Source organism: Aythya fuligula, chromosome 7, assembly GCF_009819795.1.
Source record: "Aythya fuligula isolate bAytFul2 chromosome 7, bAytFul2.pri, whole genome shotgun sequence".
Lineage (NCBI taxonomy): Eukaryota > Metazoa > Chordata > Aves > Anseriformes > Anatidae > Aythya > Aythya fuligula.
This window is the reverse complement of record NC_045565.1, coordinates 4,962,501-4,980,458: the sequence shown is the minus strand read 5'-3', so window position 1 is coordinate 4,980,458 and position 17,958 is coordinate 4,962,501. Positions and strand designations below refer to the sequence as shown.

General features: G+C 52.1%; 1 protein-coding gene across 2 annotated transcripts in view; it reads right to left on the bottom strand.

Annotated features, from left to right (window-relative positions):
* COL13A1 (collagen type XIII alpha 1 chain) overlaps positions 1–17,958 on the bottom strand; it is an 81,852-nt gene that overhangs the window by 46,084 nt on the left and 17,810 nt on the right. For both annotated transcript variants that reach the window (XM_032190743.1, XM_032190745.1), the window contains exons 3-7: positions 9,889–9,896; positions 7,511–7,537; positions 5,087–5,122; positions 4,629–4,655; positions 2,014–2,064 (exon numbers count right to left, since the gene is read on the bottom strand). In XM_032190743.1, coding sequence (XP_032046634.1) covers positions 2,014–2,064; positions 4,629–4,655; positions 5,087–5,122; positions 7,511–7,537; positions 9,889–9,896 — 149 coding nt within the window. The remainder of the gene's footprint in view (positions 1–2,013; positions 2,065–4,628; positions 4,656–5,086; positions 5,123–7,510; positions 7,538–9,888; positions 9,897–17,958) is intronic.

The following is a 17,958-nucleotide window of genomic DNA, read 5'->3' as shown; positions in this document are numbered from 1 at the left end:
AAGAATTAAGGAGAAAATCTGGAAATGGTGCAATTTGGCTTCCTCTCTAGACTGCAGACTGCTGCTTCCCTCTCCTTGGAGGCCGGCAGAGTGATTTGCACGGTATCAGGCCAAAACAACAGTTCAGCAGCGAGCAATTCCAAGAGACTGTTTTTGTTGGGTAGCTGTTTTTCCTCGTCTTCTTTTTAAGATGTTGATCCTATGAAGTATGTAATCCTGGGAGCTGCCAAATCGTGGAGATCATCTGTTTCTGCCACTATCGGCACACTGTCCCTCTCCGGCCAGAAGTTTAGCAGCTCTGAGCTCAAGTGAAAACTTCAACCTCCAAATGGAAATCTGGAAACTATTTCTCATCCCACATCTTCCCAAGTGGCCCCTTGGCCGGGCTTCCCGTGTTTGTCTTCGGTGCTCAGCCATCCTTTTGACCTATCACCAGCTCCACTGGAAACTGGATCATCTTCACAACAGGCTTTGGGGTGGAAGCGGGGAGCTGCCCCGTTCCTTGCACCTCAGGGCTTTGACCAGGTTAGCCAAAACCCATTTTAAGTACCATTCCCCATTTTCTGCCGTTTTCAGGGTGCAACGTGTTCTGTGCTTTCCCAAACAGCAGCAAAGGCAAGGAGGCAAATAAGCAGCACTGAAACACACACTAGAATTTGTCCTGCAGACCAGGCGCATGTCCTGCAGGAAAAGGGCAGTGTCCATCCCTGTCTGCAGGACCTACAGTGCCAGGGACCACCAGCTTTCCTATCCCACTGCTATTCCACGCTGTGCAGGAGGCTGAGCACTACAGCTTGAGGAAAACAGAAAAAAAGTTGCAGCATTTACCCTCTGTATCTGCTCATGGGGCCGGGTGGCCTTTCTCAGAGGCTGGAGGGACCGTCTGCTGGGTAGCAAATGCTCGGGGCACCCATTCACATCCTGGGCTTCGGTTTTGTCATTTCTCAAACTCCAGCGTGCCGGGCAGGTGTGCCTGGGATCCCGCAAAGCTGTTTCTTGTTAGAAACACTTATCACGGGGCTTTTGGAAAGCTAATTGGAAAGCCAGATGTAGCCAAGCGTTCGTGCTGCCTAGGTCTCTCTCACTTGACCTCTGCTGGGAAACAAAAGTCGCTGGCGGCCCATCCTCTTTGCAGGTCAAGGACGGTGCTCTTCACAGGTTAATCAAAATCGGAAGTGCCCAGTGGGAGGGAGAGAATTGAGGCTCTGGGTCTTTTCTCATGGAAATCTCCGGTGGAGGCTGCACGGGGATGCAGTGAGGAGGACTGGCTGCATCTGCACAAAAGCAGAGGCTTGACGGCTGAACCGCAGAGCAAGAAGCATCCAGTGTTTAGGGCACGCCAAGGCTCCAGCCCTTCATGTCCTGTCGGCCTGTTTTTATAACCCCACGCTTGCAAAAAGCTTTGTCTGGCTGACTCCTTGTGCGGATGCTTTTGCTGGAGTGGGGTGCAAAATCCTGCCTGGCCTTTCCTCTGCTCCCCAGCCAGACTTTCAAGGACTGAAAAAGGACTTTCAAGATTGTGGTAACTGTGCTGACAAAGAGTTTCCAAGATTTTGGATACTGATAAGGACCTCTGAACAACTCAGATCTACCCATCTGTATAAGTTCCCAGTCACCAGCTTAGCCCTGATCCTGCCCTTCTGCAAAATCAGGGCTTTTGGCCTTCGCTAATGAAACCAAAGGCTGAGATCAGCCAGAAAAAAGGGATAGACTCCTCAAAAGTGGTAGTGGCCCTGCTTCAAGAAGGAAAAATGCTTCTTCGTTTCAAATACAGGACTATGGTCTCCTTGCGAGGCAAGGCTTCTTCTTCATTTGTTCTGGAGCATGAGCTGTAATTTCATTATATATAGTATATAATAGTGGTATAAAACCAAGCATGGCTCAGCACGAGAACCACATTATACAGGGTTTTTGCTCTCTCCCACCGATGCCGTCTCGCTGCCCCTCCTAAGTCTTTCCCTGTAACTTGCCCACATCCTGGATCAGTCAAAAATAGAGAAAAAAGCCACTTACGGGTGGACCGCGGGGCCCGATGATGGACATGCCTGCTTCTCCTGGAGCACCCTGCAGAGAGGCAGAAGAGAGGGAAAGGGCTGAACGAAGGAAGAAATGAAAATACTTAATAAAAAAAAAAAAAAAAGAAAAACGACATTCCCACCAAAACTGAGGTTAAATGAGGGTGCCCAAGGTGTGAGAACATCAGGGCTCACGAGGCAGCTGCTGTTCTGGCCTCCCCCAGCTCTTACCCCGCACTCTGGGAGAAGAGCTGTCATTTGGAGCTAAAATGGAAGCTGCACAGCAAGGCAAACTGTAAACAAGTCAAACACTTGCAGGCTCTGGCCCCTGCAAGTGTGAAAGATTGCCTGAAACCCTTGCTGTTGTTAGAATACATCATGGTATCAGGCCAAACTTCAGCTCAAGAGATGACTGTTTTTCTTTGGCATTTACCCCTTGAAAATATCTGCTGCTGATGCTCAGCCTCAGTCCCTGGTCCCGTCCACAGTGCAGGACTTTCTAGGCACCTTTCACATCCCTCCCCAGATGCAGCTCCATTTTAGTGACTGCTTTCTGCCCATCGTCTGTACTCTTTGTAAAGCACCCTGTCTGCTTCAGACAGGCAAAATATTTGGGGAAAAATAAGCTAAAAAAAAAAAACAAAACACAGCTTCTGAATATTCTCCAGTGGGTGTTTATAAGAACATCTTTTGTAGGCAATACTGCTGGCTGGATAGCACCATACTGAAGAGCATATTCTCTATTACAGGGTAAGGAAAGGGCAGAAAGGGATTGTGCAAGCTGCCATGTCTTTGGACTGCAAAGCTAGCGATTCTATGAATAGGTCAAATGAGACTTAATGACCGGACAGGAATGTCAAAGTTTAGGTCTAAATTAAATAACCCCACATGGAAGCAGCTTGGCATACCGTGCAGTATAAAGGGCTGGGGGGGAACATCCAGAAAATAAAGGGCTTGCTCATATGTGGTTTCTGGAAGAGACTGGCTCTGCCGTGGAGGCAAGGAGTATGATTAACGATGGATCACGTTGAGCCAGTTTGGGTCCGATCCTAAAAGGACAACAATCCTGACACCATTTTGGTACCTGAAAATTGTTGCAGCCCCGCTGCACCACCACACAAAAAAGTACTTGAGGTCTAGCCCCTCCTGCACCAAGAACCTGCCAGCCCCACTGTGGGAAGGGCTGGATGGAGCCTTTGGGGCTGGTTTCCAGCCCAGCTGGGACTCGATACGGGAGATCCCAGCAGCAATAACCCCTGGCCACGCATACCCCAGTGCAGCACGAACTGCCTTCATCCTCAAGGCAGAAGCAGCCAAGATCAGCCAGGTCTGGCCTCTCTTCTGGGTTGACTGAAAGTCTTAAAGCTGCAACGTTGGCTGGGGAGAGTGCAGCACGGTTTGCCCAAGGCTTCTTCTTTGTCGAAGTGTGGACTGTACTAAGCGGGCACAGAAACAAGCCCAGAAGTCAGCAACGGGCAGCTGATAAGAGGGACGGGGCAATTAACAGCTGCCAGCACAGCAGCTGAGCTCTCTCCTCCCCACAGCTCAAGACCTGGGTGTCCAGGAAGACACTGACGTGTCCTGCACAAGAGACAGAAGAAGGGTGGCCTCGAGGGGAATGGGAGCTGCGGGCAACTTGCCGGGGAAGAGCTTTTCTGGTGTGTCAGCTCAGATGAGACGTGGATGAGAACAGCAAAGTCCTTGCTGGAAAAGCAAACAGCCAGCTCCTAGCCACCCACGATGCGCGATGGGCAGGCCACGTTCGTGCCTTTGGAAAGCACGCTGCATCCCTGAGAGGCAGCTCCAGAAGTGCCCGGGGCACAGCAGCCTTTGGACGGAGCAGCCCATAAAGCAAACAGCCCGCGGCAAGCAGGGCTCTCTGCAAAACAAAGCTGGGGTGGCCAAGGAGCTAGGGCCTCACGGAGGGCTTTGGGGAAGCGTGGGCAATTCAGAGTGAAAGCTCGGTCTGTCAGATAATGTTTGTAGGCTCCAATGAACAAGCAGGAGCTGGAGAGCAAGGAGAGGAACTGTCCTACCTCACCCTTCCTCGCTGAGCTTTTCTATTTCCTAGCAAGAGCAGCAAATGGCCCTGGTATGGTGAACGTCCATCCCTTTCCTGGTTCCTACACCTTGCTGCCGCTGGCTGCAGTTTCCCAGTTATTCACACACCCCAAACGCATCCATCCCATTGTTCTCGCGGGTGCCAAGTCCCACCACGTCAGAAACGGGAGCGTGCCATCCTGTTTGTCCCTGCAACAGCTCTCACCAGGGACTGGGCTGCCCTGGGAGGCAGAGGGGAGCTGCAGGGGTGGTTAGGGCAAGCGGCGCTGCCAGCGGGGAAGAAACTCAATGGTTAACACCCAGGAAGCCTTGAGGGGAGCCCTACATGTGCCCGCCAGCTCTTACACTGTTAGTAAATTGTCATAAACAAGAAATGCAGTGTTTTGGGAGGCTGAGTGGCCTGGAAAGAATTTGGGAGATAAACTCGCACTGCTGGGGGAAAGGGGGCAGCCTGGGGAGCGGAAGCCCAAAGCCAGGGCTGTGGCAAGGGGTTTGGGGTGGCCCTACAGGAGAGCAGCTGGGGACAGTGTGGGCTGCAAGGAGACGACTCACCTTCTCTCCGGGTTGCCCTTTTAGTCCCTGCGTCAGTGGCACCCATCACAGCCACATGCAAGAGGGTGCAGAGGGGAGAGAGAGAGAGAGAGAGAGAGAGAGAGAAAGAGACACAAACACAGGCGTCAGCGGCAAGAGCGCGCTCCCCTGCCCCCAAACCCAGGCTGTGGGGTCTGGGTGAGCAGGGTGGCCTCAGCTCCCACCCCAGCCCTCCTCCCCATCCTCACCCCAGGTTGCCTGAGCAGTGAGCAGCCCCAAAACGCAGCGCTCAGCCAGACAGGGCTTGCTCAGGGCAGGGTTATTTGGATAGGGCAGCTGCGGGCAGTGCTGTGAGTTAGCAAGCCCACGGTTAGCGGCTTTGCTCACGCTGACACCCGCCGAGGGCCAGCCTGAAAGACCCCCGAAATCTCAGGGGTTGGAAGAGGAGGGGGAGGACAAGGCACAAGGTTTTGACTTACCGGCCGTCCAGGAATCCCCATGGCGCCTTTGTCTCCCTGGCAATTAAGGCAAAACCAGAGGCAATTGGAAACTGGCCAAAAGCAAGGTTATAAAACTGCACAAATGAGCTGTGCCACAGACGCAGCTGAGCAACACGGTGCAAGTGTCCGGGGATTTTGAGAGAGGGAGAGAGCAAGTTAGAGAAAAAGTGCGTCTGTGTGTGCCCCAACCCGTCAAGGCAGCTGTGTAAGCCACTGGTTTCTTTGTGATATGACAAACCAGATAGAAATGACATAAGATGACTTTAGGCAGGGAAAAAAAAGGCAAGAGTTTTCAGCCTAACAAAATCTAATCCCAATTTCCAACACTTCATAAAATCCGAGTCCAGGGAACCAGCTTCGTGCAGTAGTCAACTGTCACATTTTTCTCTTTCTTCACCAAAGTCATCTCTGGTGTTAGCTATTTATTTATAGAGTTATCACTTTTAAGCAGGATCCTCTTAGACTTGAGAATACAGTCCTGTCCAGAAGCATGAAAAAAAATAATGTGGGAAAACAAGCTGACACAGGAAAGAGCATGTCTGGAAGAAGACATACGAGCAGCTGTGTTCGGTGTCCTCTACCCCTTTGAGATACTTCCCAGCACATTGTCAGGGTGTGAACAATCCTAACAGCGGTTTGGGGAATGACTTTGGGTCAGGCAACGCTGAACAGAGCCGTGTAAACACACTGACAACACCGGTGGCAATTTCCTTCAGCCACTTACCTACAGGGCAGATTTCTGCCTCTCGCAGTTCAGTTTCACTTCGTAATTAAAAATAAAATAAAATATATATTGCTTTTTAAAATTAACCCTTTCTGCACTCCTGGTTGCCAAAACTAAAGGCTGTGCAGATCCGGTAGCCAGTCAGAAAGATCCTTTCAGCAATCAGCTGCTGTGGCTTCAGCGGTCACATCACTTTTGCTCTCTGTTTTGCAAAAATGACGAGATAACGATCTCTCAGTTCTGCTCCCAGTAACGTTTGGGATTTTCTGATGTTTTCCTGCCCACGGCTGCCTGCATCCCTAGACACAAAGCTAGCTTCCTGGTTTCTGCAGCTGGAGACACTGCTTCATCGATGCCACTTCTTTGTGCCTTCCCCAGGGCCAGTCCCAAAGTCTGTGAACACGGTCTGAAATCTCTAGAAGGGGAACACACTTTTTTTCTGGCCGTACACACAGGTTCCTTTGGTCATGCATCCCAAATCCATATGTTATTGCCAGGATCCAGCCACGACCTGGTGAGAGTTCAGCCATTTCCCTCTGCAGAGCGGGGAGGCCGTTCAGTTTTGGGTACATTTCTTTCCACACAGCTCACGTTTGGACAAACTGAAAAGCAGTAGCTGCTTTGCAAGAACATCCCTCGCAGATGGACAAAACACTAAGCAGCTGCTTGATATAATTTTCATAGATGATGGGAAACTGCTTTCATCTAGGGTTTTACGCGGGCTCCCAGTCCAGCTAATATTTGCCTATCTCTGCATGTCAGCAGCGAGCAAAACTCCTGGTGTCAGCATCCTGCCCTGGGATTACTCAGCGGCTGCTGGAGAGCAGAGCGGCGAGTTTCCCTAGGCTTTTAGCCCTTTAAAAGCTGCTTTCCTCCTGAGCTGTGCTCTGAGGTAAAAGCTGAGTTTATTTCTGCTGGCTCTGCCGTGGCCGGTGCCCGAGCAGGAAGAGCCCGAGGTCAGGGCTGAGCTGTGTCTGGTCTCCAGCGAGTACCTGGTGCCGGAGCGGTACGTGACTGCGCCGTGTCTGTGCAGCGTTACAGCCCCCCGAGCAACCTCAATGAAAGGGGGAGCTCCCGGTAGGACAGCAAATAAATGCCAGATGTTTCTGAGGAAAGGTTGGCTGTGACGGGGAGCCAGGAAAGAGCGCTTCTGGGTGGACGATACCATGGAGGTCAGTTACAAATCCCCTGTTGTTTGTGTTACAAAGCCTCTGTCCTGAGCCAGGGGGCACAGTTGGCATTGCATTCGTTGGGAAACTGCCCCTTGCAGCTGCTGCCGTCACCAGGTGAGCTGCTGTGACCCCAAACCCTGTGCTCCTTCCCTGGTCATGACCATCACAGACGCAGGTATTATGGACTTTCACATTTGTACCAGAGTGACTTAGGTCTTGCAAATCCTGCCGCAATTACCAAGCCCCATCAGCAAGAATACAGCACGCTGCACCTCTTCAGCTGGGCCTTCACACTGAAAAAGGCATCTTCAGAAGCAGGTTCCCAAACGTGGGAAGGCTCATAAGGACTACACTACCCTTAAGTCCGGCCCTACAAAGCTCTTGCGGTCCCGGACCTGTTACAAGCCACGTGTGAGACCTCTACCTTCTCCCTCCTTACAAACCCTGGGGATGGAATTACTGCCAGACAGAGAGAGGGAACAAAAAACGAAAGAAGGGAGTATTTACCGGAAGGCCTGGTCTTCCTGTAGGACCCTGAAACAAAATGCACAGAAAAAGTGAAAGTTAGGTTGAAAATCTGAATGGAGGTCTTCATAAAGAGAAGAAATCACCAGTGTTTAGGAAACAGGATGGTAAAAAATCTCTCCACAGCTTGTTGACCATCAGCTCTGACTGCCTGGGTTTCCTAATCTCCTGTTTGTAAAGTTTTCTCTCCTTTCGGCGTGGCTCTACCCGCAGCTATCCGCACGGGCTCCAAGGTATCTGCAAGTCCGTGGAGAACAAGCTAATTACAGGGCTCTGACTTTGCTCCTTAGTTTCCATCTGCTAAATATTAATTTTTCATGTATGGAATTGCTGTAGTTGCCACAGAAATGTTGCATGTTCAGAAACGGGAGGGAAAATGTCCGTGAGAGGATCTTTTCCTTCGGATGTGGTCCAGACAGCCAAAGAGTCCGGGAACCTCAGGCCTATTGCTCAATTTCATCATTTCCTTCCTTCCTTCGCCCCTTTTTAGTCCCAATCTCACCAAATTTCTTGCATGACTGCGGGTTGCCCTTGCCTTCACCAAAGCCTTGATTGACTTGGTGGGAGCGTCTGTTGGGCAAGAGGAGAGCGTGGAGGCTCCTTTTGCTCCCGGGAGCGTTGCTCATCCTTTTCCTTGGCTCTTCCCCCAGCTGGCCGAGACTTCAGGCTGGGCTCAGCGCGTTTCTGAGGTGCCAACACTGGCACCAGGGGCTGAGCCCTACCACCTGGCATCTTGTCTTCTGCGAGCTGGGAAAGAAACCCGGGAGAGGGGCGAGAGGTCCTCAGCGCTTTGGGGTCTAGCCCAAGACACATCCCACTTTGGCTAAAGACGCTCGGTCTGCCTGACTTCCTCTTGTTATTTCCATTGGCGGGAGCTCTCCTCGCGGCCTGTCCTCAAAGTCTGCGTGCACAGACAGGTTCAGGGGTCGCAACGAGGCAGGATACGGTAGCGCATATTGTCAGCACTTCTCCGGTGGTCCCATGTGTTTCTGCCAGACTTCAATCTTTCATTATGATATTGAGTTTCTAACCCTTATTGCTGCAAAGAAAGCCTGGAGCGTGCGTCTTCCTCGCCCTGCAAAGGCACGGACTGCTCCCCAGGAGATGTCTGCACTGACCTACTGCTTCCTCCCCAATTTCCCTCAGCAGCAATATAATCATCTAGTGCCAACTCCCCTACCAACGCTGTGTCACATCCCTTTAGCACCGACATGTGCCTGCCTGGGGCTCCGCTTGCAGCCCCCTCCGGAGATGCGATATCCCCTCAGAAACCACAGGCTAACGCTGAAATGCGTTCACTTCAGTGGCCAGTGCTGAAAGCCCCTGGGATCAATGATTGCTGAAGGTTTGCACGGAGCAGGGCTTCCAGCTGTAAAACGCTTTCAGACCTTCTGGCCTGGAAGGTGCAACTTTTTGGAAGATTGTTGTCATTAAATCGGGCTGCGCTCATATATCTGTGGGAGTTCAGTCTACAGCATTTTGACTTGATGAAAGGGGAAAATAGGTTGTGCAGCAACTACTTCTCCTCAGAACGTCATCTGCAAACTGTTTAAGACATTTTTGCATGAACAGACAAAAGATGACTACCGTATGTTTAACTTCTCATGTTCCTTCACAGAAACCGAGTATAGTTACTCTATTGTACAGGAATATAACCCATTTCCTCTGGAAGGACCGTGCTACAGACAATATAGCATTTCTTTATAATCCTGAGAGATATTGATACATGGCCTCATTCCTTACATTGCTTCTTCTGATTCACTGTGGGTCTCTTAATAGCTGTAAGAAAACTTCTGCAATAACCTAGCTATTTTCCTGAAGCCTAAATCGTCTGCGCTGAGGTTTTGCATTAGCTAACATTTGAAAAGGAAGCTGTCAACACAATTTTTCCTCTGAAATTGATAGTTCTGCAGCTATACTTGAAGGCCCAACAGTTCCGCAAGCCCGGGTGAGTAGCATGGAGCAAGTCCCCGCCGCTCAGCTCGCGCCATGTGTTTGCGATCCATCTTCCCTTTTTTTCACAAACATGTCTCGTTCAGCGTGTGGCATCCAGTGCATGCGAAGCACATGCAGCCGATCCCCCTGGGGTATGCGGGGCCAACTGCTAACACGCGGATATCTGAGCCCCTCGCGTTTGCTTTGTCCCCGTCCCTGCAATCCCCCTGTCTCGCCCTCGGAAGTTGCGACACGGCCGAGAGGGATCCCACCCCAACGCGGGTGCTGAGCACCCGCAGTACTTGCTGTTTGTGACATCCCGGGGCACCCGGACTGCAAAGGACACCACAGACGGGAGACTTTGCCAGTTTATGCCCCGCAAAATCTGTCAACAGCTTGTAAAAACGCAGAGGTTCGGTACTTACTGGTGGACCTGAAACAGAGAAGAAGAAGAAGAAAAAAAAAACAATTAACTTTATTAATACAGTAAATCCTAAGGAGAATGGCTGGACAAACACATCGGTATCATTTGGGGGGAACTGGTCCTGATGCTGCTTCCATTTCCTGACACGCTTTTAACCACCTCTCTGCTCTTTAATTAAGGCATCCCCACAATCAGCAGCATCACTTGCCAGTCGCCATGAGTGCAGGGCAGCCCCAGAACACCCCGTGTTGGGACGGCTGTGCCAGTCAGGCTCCCGGCACTGTCACCTTCACTGGTGGTCCCCCGGCACACCGAGGGCCCTCCCTGAGCGTGACACCACTGAGCACGGGGTCCTCGTTACCTGTGTGACTCCCCCTCGCATCCCACCCTCCACTCAGGGCCAAGAAAGCTAAATACGGGGAGGTGGGAGCCCCTGCGCTGCAAAGATTCATCTGCCACCCGTGGTCCTGCAAAGGCATGGAAAGGTTCATGAGGAAAGTGCAGCAATTAAACACGTTGGGTGCTTTTCTCCTTCAGTACATCCTCGTTTTCCTTCTTGCTTCTGCCTCTGTTCCCGTAGAAGCCAACCTGCCCTCTTGGAAGAGATCCCCTAAACACCTCGCCTCGCCTCACCGAAGCACCGCATCTCCCCTGTACAGAACCATTGCACGATCCATACCCGGGCTCGAACAGCACACTTCTTTCATTGGATCCCAGAAATTTCCTCAAAATCCTGACAGACAGTGTGTGTGGAAAGAAACCCCTGAACTCACCATTTTGTGGTTTTCCTCTCTGTGAGAGAAGCGAGACACACAATACAACTGTCAGGGGTTTCTACATTTTCCATACTTTCTAGACACTCTCTTCCCTTTTTTTTTTTTTTTTTTTTTTCTTTCTCCTCCACGTAAAGTGCCAAGAAGTAAGGCTAAGCAGTCTAACAGGCGAGCTGACAGATACCAGGCAGCAACCTCTCCTCTGCACGGGGGGCGGATGTCACGGCAAGCACCTGCAGAGTACGTCGTCATCCTGAAAACGCCCCTGGCTGAATGTCCACGACAGAAACAGGAGACTTCAGATGAACAAATGTTCTCTGTGCTGGAAACATCCCACTTAGCGTGACGCTGGCAAATGGTTTGGCTATCAAGCTCTGGTGACCTAAAACTGCACTGTCAAATGCTGTTCTTAGCCTCGTGCTCAGCTTTCTTCCTGGCTGGTTGAAAAAAGTTGTCTTTTGGTTAAAACAGAACAAAAAGCTTAGCGCCTTGCTGGTAACCAACAGAGCTGAGCCAGAAGGCTCGAGAACCCCAAAACAAACAACTCTACCCAAATTTAGGATTGGAGCTCGGTGGGGCTGCTACCAGCACCAGCACTGCCCTAGCAGTGGGCCAAGTCTAAACAACAAAAGGATTTCTGATCAGAGAGATCATTTCGGAGGGCAAGGTCAGCCTCAGATTCAGGAATCCCAACTTATGCCAGACTGGGAGGAAAAAAACAACAGAGTTTTCTGACTCTGGCTTGGCTGACAATGAAGTTCTGTGAGAGAACTCTTTTGGAGAGATTCTGTTTCGGAGCGAGCGCCCTGTCACAAGGTCGCTGCTTGCAGCCTGCCAACACGCGGACTTTATTTCCATTAGTAACACGACAGACCCTTAATAACCCGCCTACCTGTCTGCGAGGCTCTGGGGCACTCGTGGGCTGCACGAACCGAACTGCTTGGCTCAGACCGCAAGAAAAAATGAACGGCAAGCAAATCCTCAGCTCTCCCTGCCCTTCCACACCGAACGCGGCCAGCCAGCAGCACAGCCAGCAGCGGTATTGCAGCACCGCGGGGAGAAAACACAGCAGCTTGTGTTTGCTCCAGAAGCTGTGTCCGCAGAGCTGAGTAAATCAGCGGTGCCGGCAGCCCCGGGCCCGTCAGGCTGAGCACCCCACGCAGATCAAAGGCTGGAGGCATACTGGAGGCCCATCTTTGTTACGTGCCCTCTATAAAATTAATGGTGGCGCGAAGGGGGGCTGCACAGCCTTGTGTAAACACGCACCAGTGGGCGGCAGGGACACGCTCTTGGCTGCAGGAACTCCAGGGGTAGAGACCATCCAGGGACTGGGCTTCAAGTGTCAGGAGCATCGGTGGGACCCAGGAGAAAGCAAAGCCCTGGGGCACAGCCACTCCTGAAGGCACCGTCGCCTCGCGAGGGCCTGGGGAGGAGGAGGGCAGATGTCCCTGGGACAGCAGGGAGGGAGGAGGTGCTGCTGGACGAGCTGTTGCGAAGCACCGGGGATTTTACCAAGTGAAATAATGCTTCGGCAAAGGGGATTTGTCATGTTCCGTCACGGTGATTAACGAGAAGGCCAAGCAGAGCTTCGAGAGAGGCTCAGCCTTTAATACAACAACGAGTAATTTAACGCACATTAGAGGGAAGAGCGGGCAAGGGAGGGAGAGGACCCCCATGCCTCTGCTCCTGCCGGGCTGAGCCAGCCTCTCCCGGGCAGCACTGGGCTGGCCCCTGGTCAGGGCTCAGGCAGAGCCGCCCTGTTCTGCGCCAGGGACAGTGGCGACCTCATAAATTGAGCAAGCAGACCTGCAAGTTGAAGCAGGAGCCTTCTAACAGCTGGGCAAAGCCCGGCAGAGCTCCCCAGGCTGGCTGTGCCACGCACCCCCAGGCTCCTGCAGTCCCCGCCAGTTTGGAGGAGCAGCACGTAACGAGGCCTGACTGCCCCCGAACAGGACAGGGCTCAGCGGTGGTGGACTCCCAAGGACTCCCCAGAACCAACAGCATGGACAGCCACGAGTGCAGACCGCAGCTGCGGGGGCTCCTCCTCTGCCCTGCTTCTAGCAGGCTCTTTGGGGGTGAGCCTGAAGCAGCGCCGTGCAGGAGATCAGCTCCATCCCCTGTGCACAAACAGCCAGCAGATAAAGGCAGAAAGCTGGCGGCCTCCTGCCCACGACGGGCGGCTCAGGAAGCGCCTCTCGGTGCCGGCACTCTCGCTGAAAGGCACCGCAGGGCTGCGAGCGCTGGCGATCGCTGTTTATCCAGCTGCGGCGCTCGGCGAGCAGCGGGGGACGGAGGGGTGTGGAGAGTGGACGAGTGGGAGGAAGCAGCAGCCTCCTGCAAAGAGGAGACCTCCAGAGCACCTTTGAAAAGAAGCGTTAAGAAAACAAAGGGTTCTTGCGGGGGTACCCGGGGTCCCTCCAAACATGTGGCCTCTGGAAATGAGCACCATCTGCACTGTCCCTCCTCTGCGGCGCTGCTTTTTGTGCAGGCAGAAACTCTCTTTAAAGAAGCTCTGCTTTCCTGGAGACCGCGAGGGTAAAAGGAGCAGCCGTGGTCTGCAGGGAGGACGATCCCACCTCACTGCACCTCCTGAGGGGGCACACCTGCAAAGAACGGGATGGCCGTGCCACAGAGCCCTCTGCTCCCTCGCCCTCCCCTGTGGCCAGCTCAAACAGCGGCTATCAAAACCAGAACTGCAGTGACCCCTTTTCCCTCAGCCACACAAAGAGCTAAAAAGCCACCCTCGGAGCTGTGGCCTCTTCGGGCCCAGAAGAGGGGATGCTTAGTTTTGTAAGAGGGTCATATTTATCCTAATCTGGAAAGTCCCATGTCCCGGCATATCACAGCTTAAAAGCCGGACAGTACGAGAGCGGGTCAGCGTGGTGTGAGACCTTCTGCTGATGGCAGAGATATCCCCCGGCAACGATCTCGGAACTGATAGGATCATTGAAACCGTCCCAGCCATTTAAGGGCATTTCCCAACATCTGGGAAAGTGGCTGTTTAAAACACTCTTAAATGCTGCTGCTTCATTTTTTTTCCCCCCTGACTTCTTGGAGCCAGGCACACCAGCGTCCACAGCGTGGGTGCCTGCTCCAAAAACCCACATCCAAACCATTTTTTGCTCCCGCTCCAAGGCACAAACGACACCGGGAGGGTAGGGAGGGGACATGAAGACATTGCCATCACTTCCTCGGATCTCATCTCCCTCCACACGGCAGCAGGAGGGGAGATGTAAACATGTAATCCATCCCTGTGAGGAAATCCAGCCACTTCCCAGAGCCAGAAGGCAGCCTTAGCGCGTTAGAGGGATCCAGTTACTTCCTGACATTCGGGACTGTTAATTGATAACGAGATAGCTGTGGGCCAGGCAATTAGTTATGAAAGGCTGATTGAAATGTCAGCAGCCCGCGCACAACCTCGCCCCGGGGCGGCAGAGGGAGCCCCTCGTTTGCAGCGTGGTGCTCCCCCGTTTCAGGGCAGGCAGACCCCAGCGGGGCGCACATGAGGAGGCAAAAATGCCACGCACCTGCCAGGTAACAATGGGAAACACTTGCCAAAATTCAACAGTCTTAGTTCTAAGTTAAAGACAACTGAAACCTTCAAAATAAGAAGGAAAAAATAATTGACAGCAGTGATTTCCCAGAGCACAGCCTCCAGAAGTGTTGCTTCAGGCGGTGTCAGCCACCTGGGAGTACAGCTCCCTCCAGAGAGCACCAGCCCCTCCCAAAGCCAGGCGCCCTGTCCCCAAACCAGCCCCCTCCCCGCTACGGCCACACGGCACGGCAGGAGGTTCTTCAAAGGCTCACAGCAATGCCGGGCAGCAAAGAGGCTTGCGGGATTTCACGGCCAAAAAATGCCACCAACGCTAAGCCGCGGCACCAGGTTACGCCAGTCACTCGAGCTGGCCTCCGAAATCAAGCCCATGACATCACCGAGCCTCGGCAGTCGATATCAGCAGCTGCTGGGGACAGAAGTCACTGCTCAGGCACTCTGAGCAGCCCCGTGCACCACCAGCACCACCCGAGGAGGAGCCGTCAAGCACAGACCTAGAGAGAAGCCCATGGGAAGCCGTGTCCAAAGCGAGCAACAGGAGAAGTTGTTAATTTTTCCCGGAGAAATTGAAGTGGTTAAACAGCAGTCTCAAAACCAGAAGGTTGGGTCCGATAGTGGAGTTAAGTCAAGGACTCAAGCTGCACCTCTGAGCATCCACTTGTTTCAAGAAGCGCCTAAAAGTGCAACGGGAGCCTCCAGAGCCTGTAGAGGAAAATCTGGGCTGCTGGCATGACCTCAGCGAGCCCATCGGGCAGTTTAAAGTGCTCACAAGCGAGGGATCAGCAGCAGCCAAACAAATATTCTGGCAGACACGTGGGAGCCCCTCGTGAAAACAAAGGGTGGGAAAGGGCCAAGAGCAGGCGGCCCACACGGCGCTGGCTGCACCCGAGACGATCGCGGCACCTCGGGCACCACTGGGGGAGATGTGGGGATGGAAAGGGCAGAACAATGCTCGTTTCGGGCAGGCAGCCATGGGGCAAAAAGCTCTTTCCAAGCAGTGAACAATCGCATTTGTCCCTGCCATGCTGAAGCACTTAGCAATGCAGAAAGTGGAAAAATTAGGGCTGGGAAGGGCCCCCGGGGTCAGCTCGCCCAGTGGGGTTTCTCGCTCGGGATCTGGAGGCCCCCTTGGGGTTTTCCAGTAGTGGTGCGGCCCCCTGGATTGAAAATGTTGAAAGCAGATGGCAGCAGGCTCGCTGTGCCACCACCTTCTGCCAGAGCCTGCGTGCCCCTGGGCTCCTGCGAACCGCCAGCTGCAAACCGCAGCTCTCGGCTGTCCCCTTTCTCTTCCCCTCCTTCCTCCCCTGAGCAAACCAAGCAGAGATAAAAGGATTCCCGGGGTGGGAGAGGGACACGAAACCAAGGAGGGAACATCTTCAAAGCAACCCAAGGAAAAAGGCCTCTACCTAACCCACGTGGGCAAATATTGCTCTAACCTGCTGCTGTCCTCTGCGGCTGGAGACTCCACACTCTTACCTCGTGATCCAGCCCAGGGAACATTCCTGCCCTGGTTCATAAGGCCCTATTTATTATCGTTCTTAGAGGCTACCCCAAATTTCCAGTGTTGCTGTTTAAGCCAACTGATGACCTCCCTGATGTATAGCAGACGTGAAGAACAGCCTTTTTCTATTTCTCTCCCCTTTTTGGTCACCTTTTACATGTTCAAAGCCTGCTCTTCTAATCCCCATCCCAGTCTTCTCTTGCCTTTAGACTAAACAAAACCTAATTTTTCCAGTCTCTCTGCAGCAGCCTTGTTTTCTGGGTCGCTGGTGGTTCCATCAGCTTGCTGCCTACGTCAATGGCAGATGACTTGATAAAGGCAGAAGACTTGGTGTCCACGTACCTTATCCACAGGGTCTCGATCACACAGGGAAACTGAGTCCCCCGTCACCACGTCTGCCTTGCCTTTTTCTTCCCAAACATCACTTCTCCTCCACGAGCCCTCAGGGGGTTGGAGGTTTCTTGCAGTGTTTCTGCTCAGGTGCTTGGTGTCCAGTGGGACCCACTCTCCTGCTCCCCCGAGGAAAGCTTCCTTTTCACTCACAAATTCTTCAGCATTGTCTCGGTGTCCTTGATCATCCTACCTCACGTTCTTCTGTCTTGAAACCAGCTCGTTGAGGAGTTTGTGATTTTCTTTAGTTGATCCCTTCCTCTACACTTCATACTGGGATGGTTTTAGCTCACACCTTTAGCAGCAGTTCCCTGCCAGACTGCAGAGTCTCTTCAGCTCCTTCCCCAGGTGTCCTACGCATTAATTCTCTTGCTCCTACTGCACTTTTGAAGTCCACCTCAAAGACCTGGACATGAGTACCTCATAGTCTGAAAACACCCATGCAAGTGCAAAAGGCTACCACTCCAATAAAATCCTACCCTTGGCAGAGTAGATGTTTGATTGTCTTTCTGTCCATTTCACATCCTCCATCACATCCTATTTTGCACCAGAAATATGGTAGATGGTGTCTGAAAGCTCTGGAGACCCAAACCTGGATTGAAAACTGCAACTGGTTATTCAGCAGTCTTCTGAAATTTCTCCACTGAGGAGCTGACTGCTTCTTCAGTGCTCGGTCAGGCCCTGTACAAGTCCTGCTCCCCAGAGAGCTGCAGAATTAGAAAAGAACCACAGGGAAAAACTGGCCAAAGTAAATCATGGCTGGGTAAAGAGAAAAACAAAATCCTCTGCACTTTTACTTCCTGCTGAAAATTACAATCTCTCTCATAATGTGGTTGTCTGGGAACAGTAGAAATTTGGAGCTTACTGCAGCTAATAATTATTTAAATCCATTCTCTGATCATGTACTTTTGAAAATGATACCTTTTACTGGTCAAATTGTGTAGATTCATTTTCTTCCTACGCCATTTTTGCAATTAGCTGTTCATTTTAATATACGGTGCACTAACTGTTACTTTTTTCCCTAATTCTTGTTCTTCTTCCCTCTCTTCCATCTGCTTTTTTCTTCTTCCTTCCCCCTTCCAAAATATTTTGCAACTTTTGTACCAGCAAATTCTGTCACCTAGTCGGGGAGGAACAAAAGACCATTGTGTTCGGTTCATCTTTTAATAGACTCCTTCCTCAAATACCTCGTGCACTGCCAGTGCTGTCTTCCAGACCTTGTCTCACACCCTTTTGAGTTATGAAAATGTTTGGGAGGGTCTTTCCTTTAACCGAGACGTTTTTCCACCCGAGATGATTGATCGCTCCCAGTTACCACTAATTACCCTATCAGCAGTTGGACACAAGCCTAGCCACAGCGTTCTTCCTCCAGAGGCCGGCAATGCATCCCTGTCGCTCGTTATCCTCTTCTTCAAGGATGGAACAAACTGGCTAATTAGAGACACCATAAATTCTTCCTCCAGGCTCTTTCCTGATGTGCTGCCTTGTTTCCAAACAGAGCATGTGGAGGAGAGCGGGGCTGATGCTAGTCCTTTTAAAAGGAAAAATGCGATGGGGTTTCTAAGCCCAAGCGGGTTTGCACAGCATGTTTTATTGCACAGGAAGAGGAGGGTACTCCTTCATTCATCTAAATCTAGCTGATGCTTTCTTAGCACGTCTCAAACACCGAGAGGCTTGCTTAGCTTGGCTCCTACCCCTGCGCAGGGCTCTGCCTGGAAGGAGCCAGGCCGGGGCTACATGCACAGATGGAGACAACCCGTGCTGGCTAAAAGCAGTAAGAGGATTCAGGACTTTCCTTACCTAGGATGAACTGACAGGCAGATCCCTTCGCCGACGCCTCCGGTGCCCAAACCA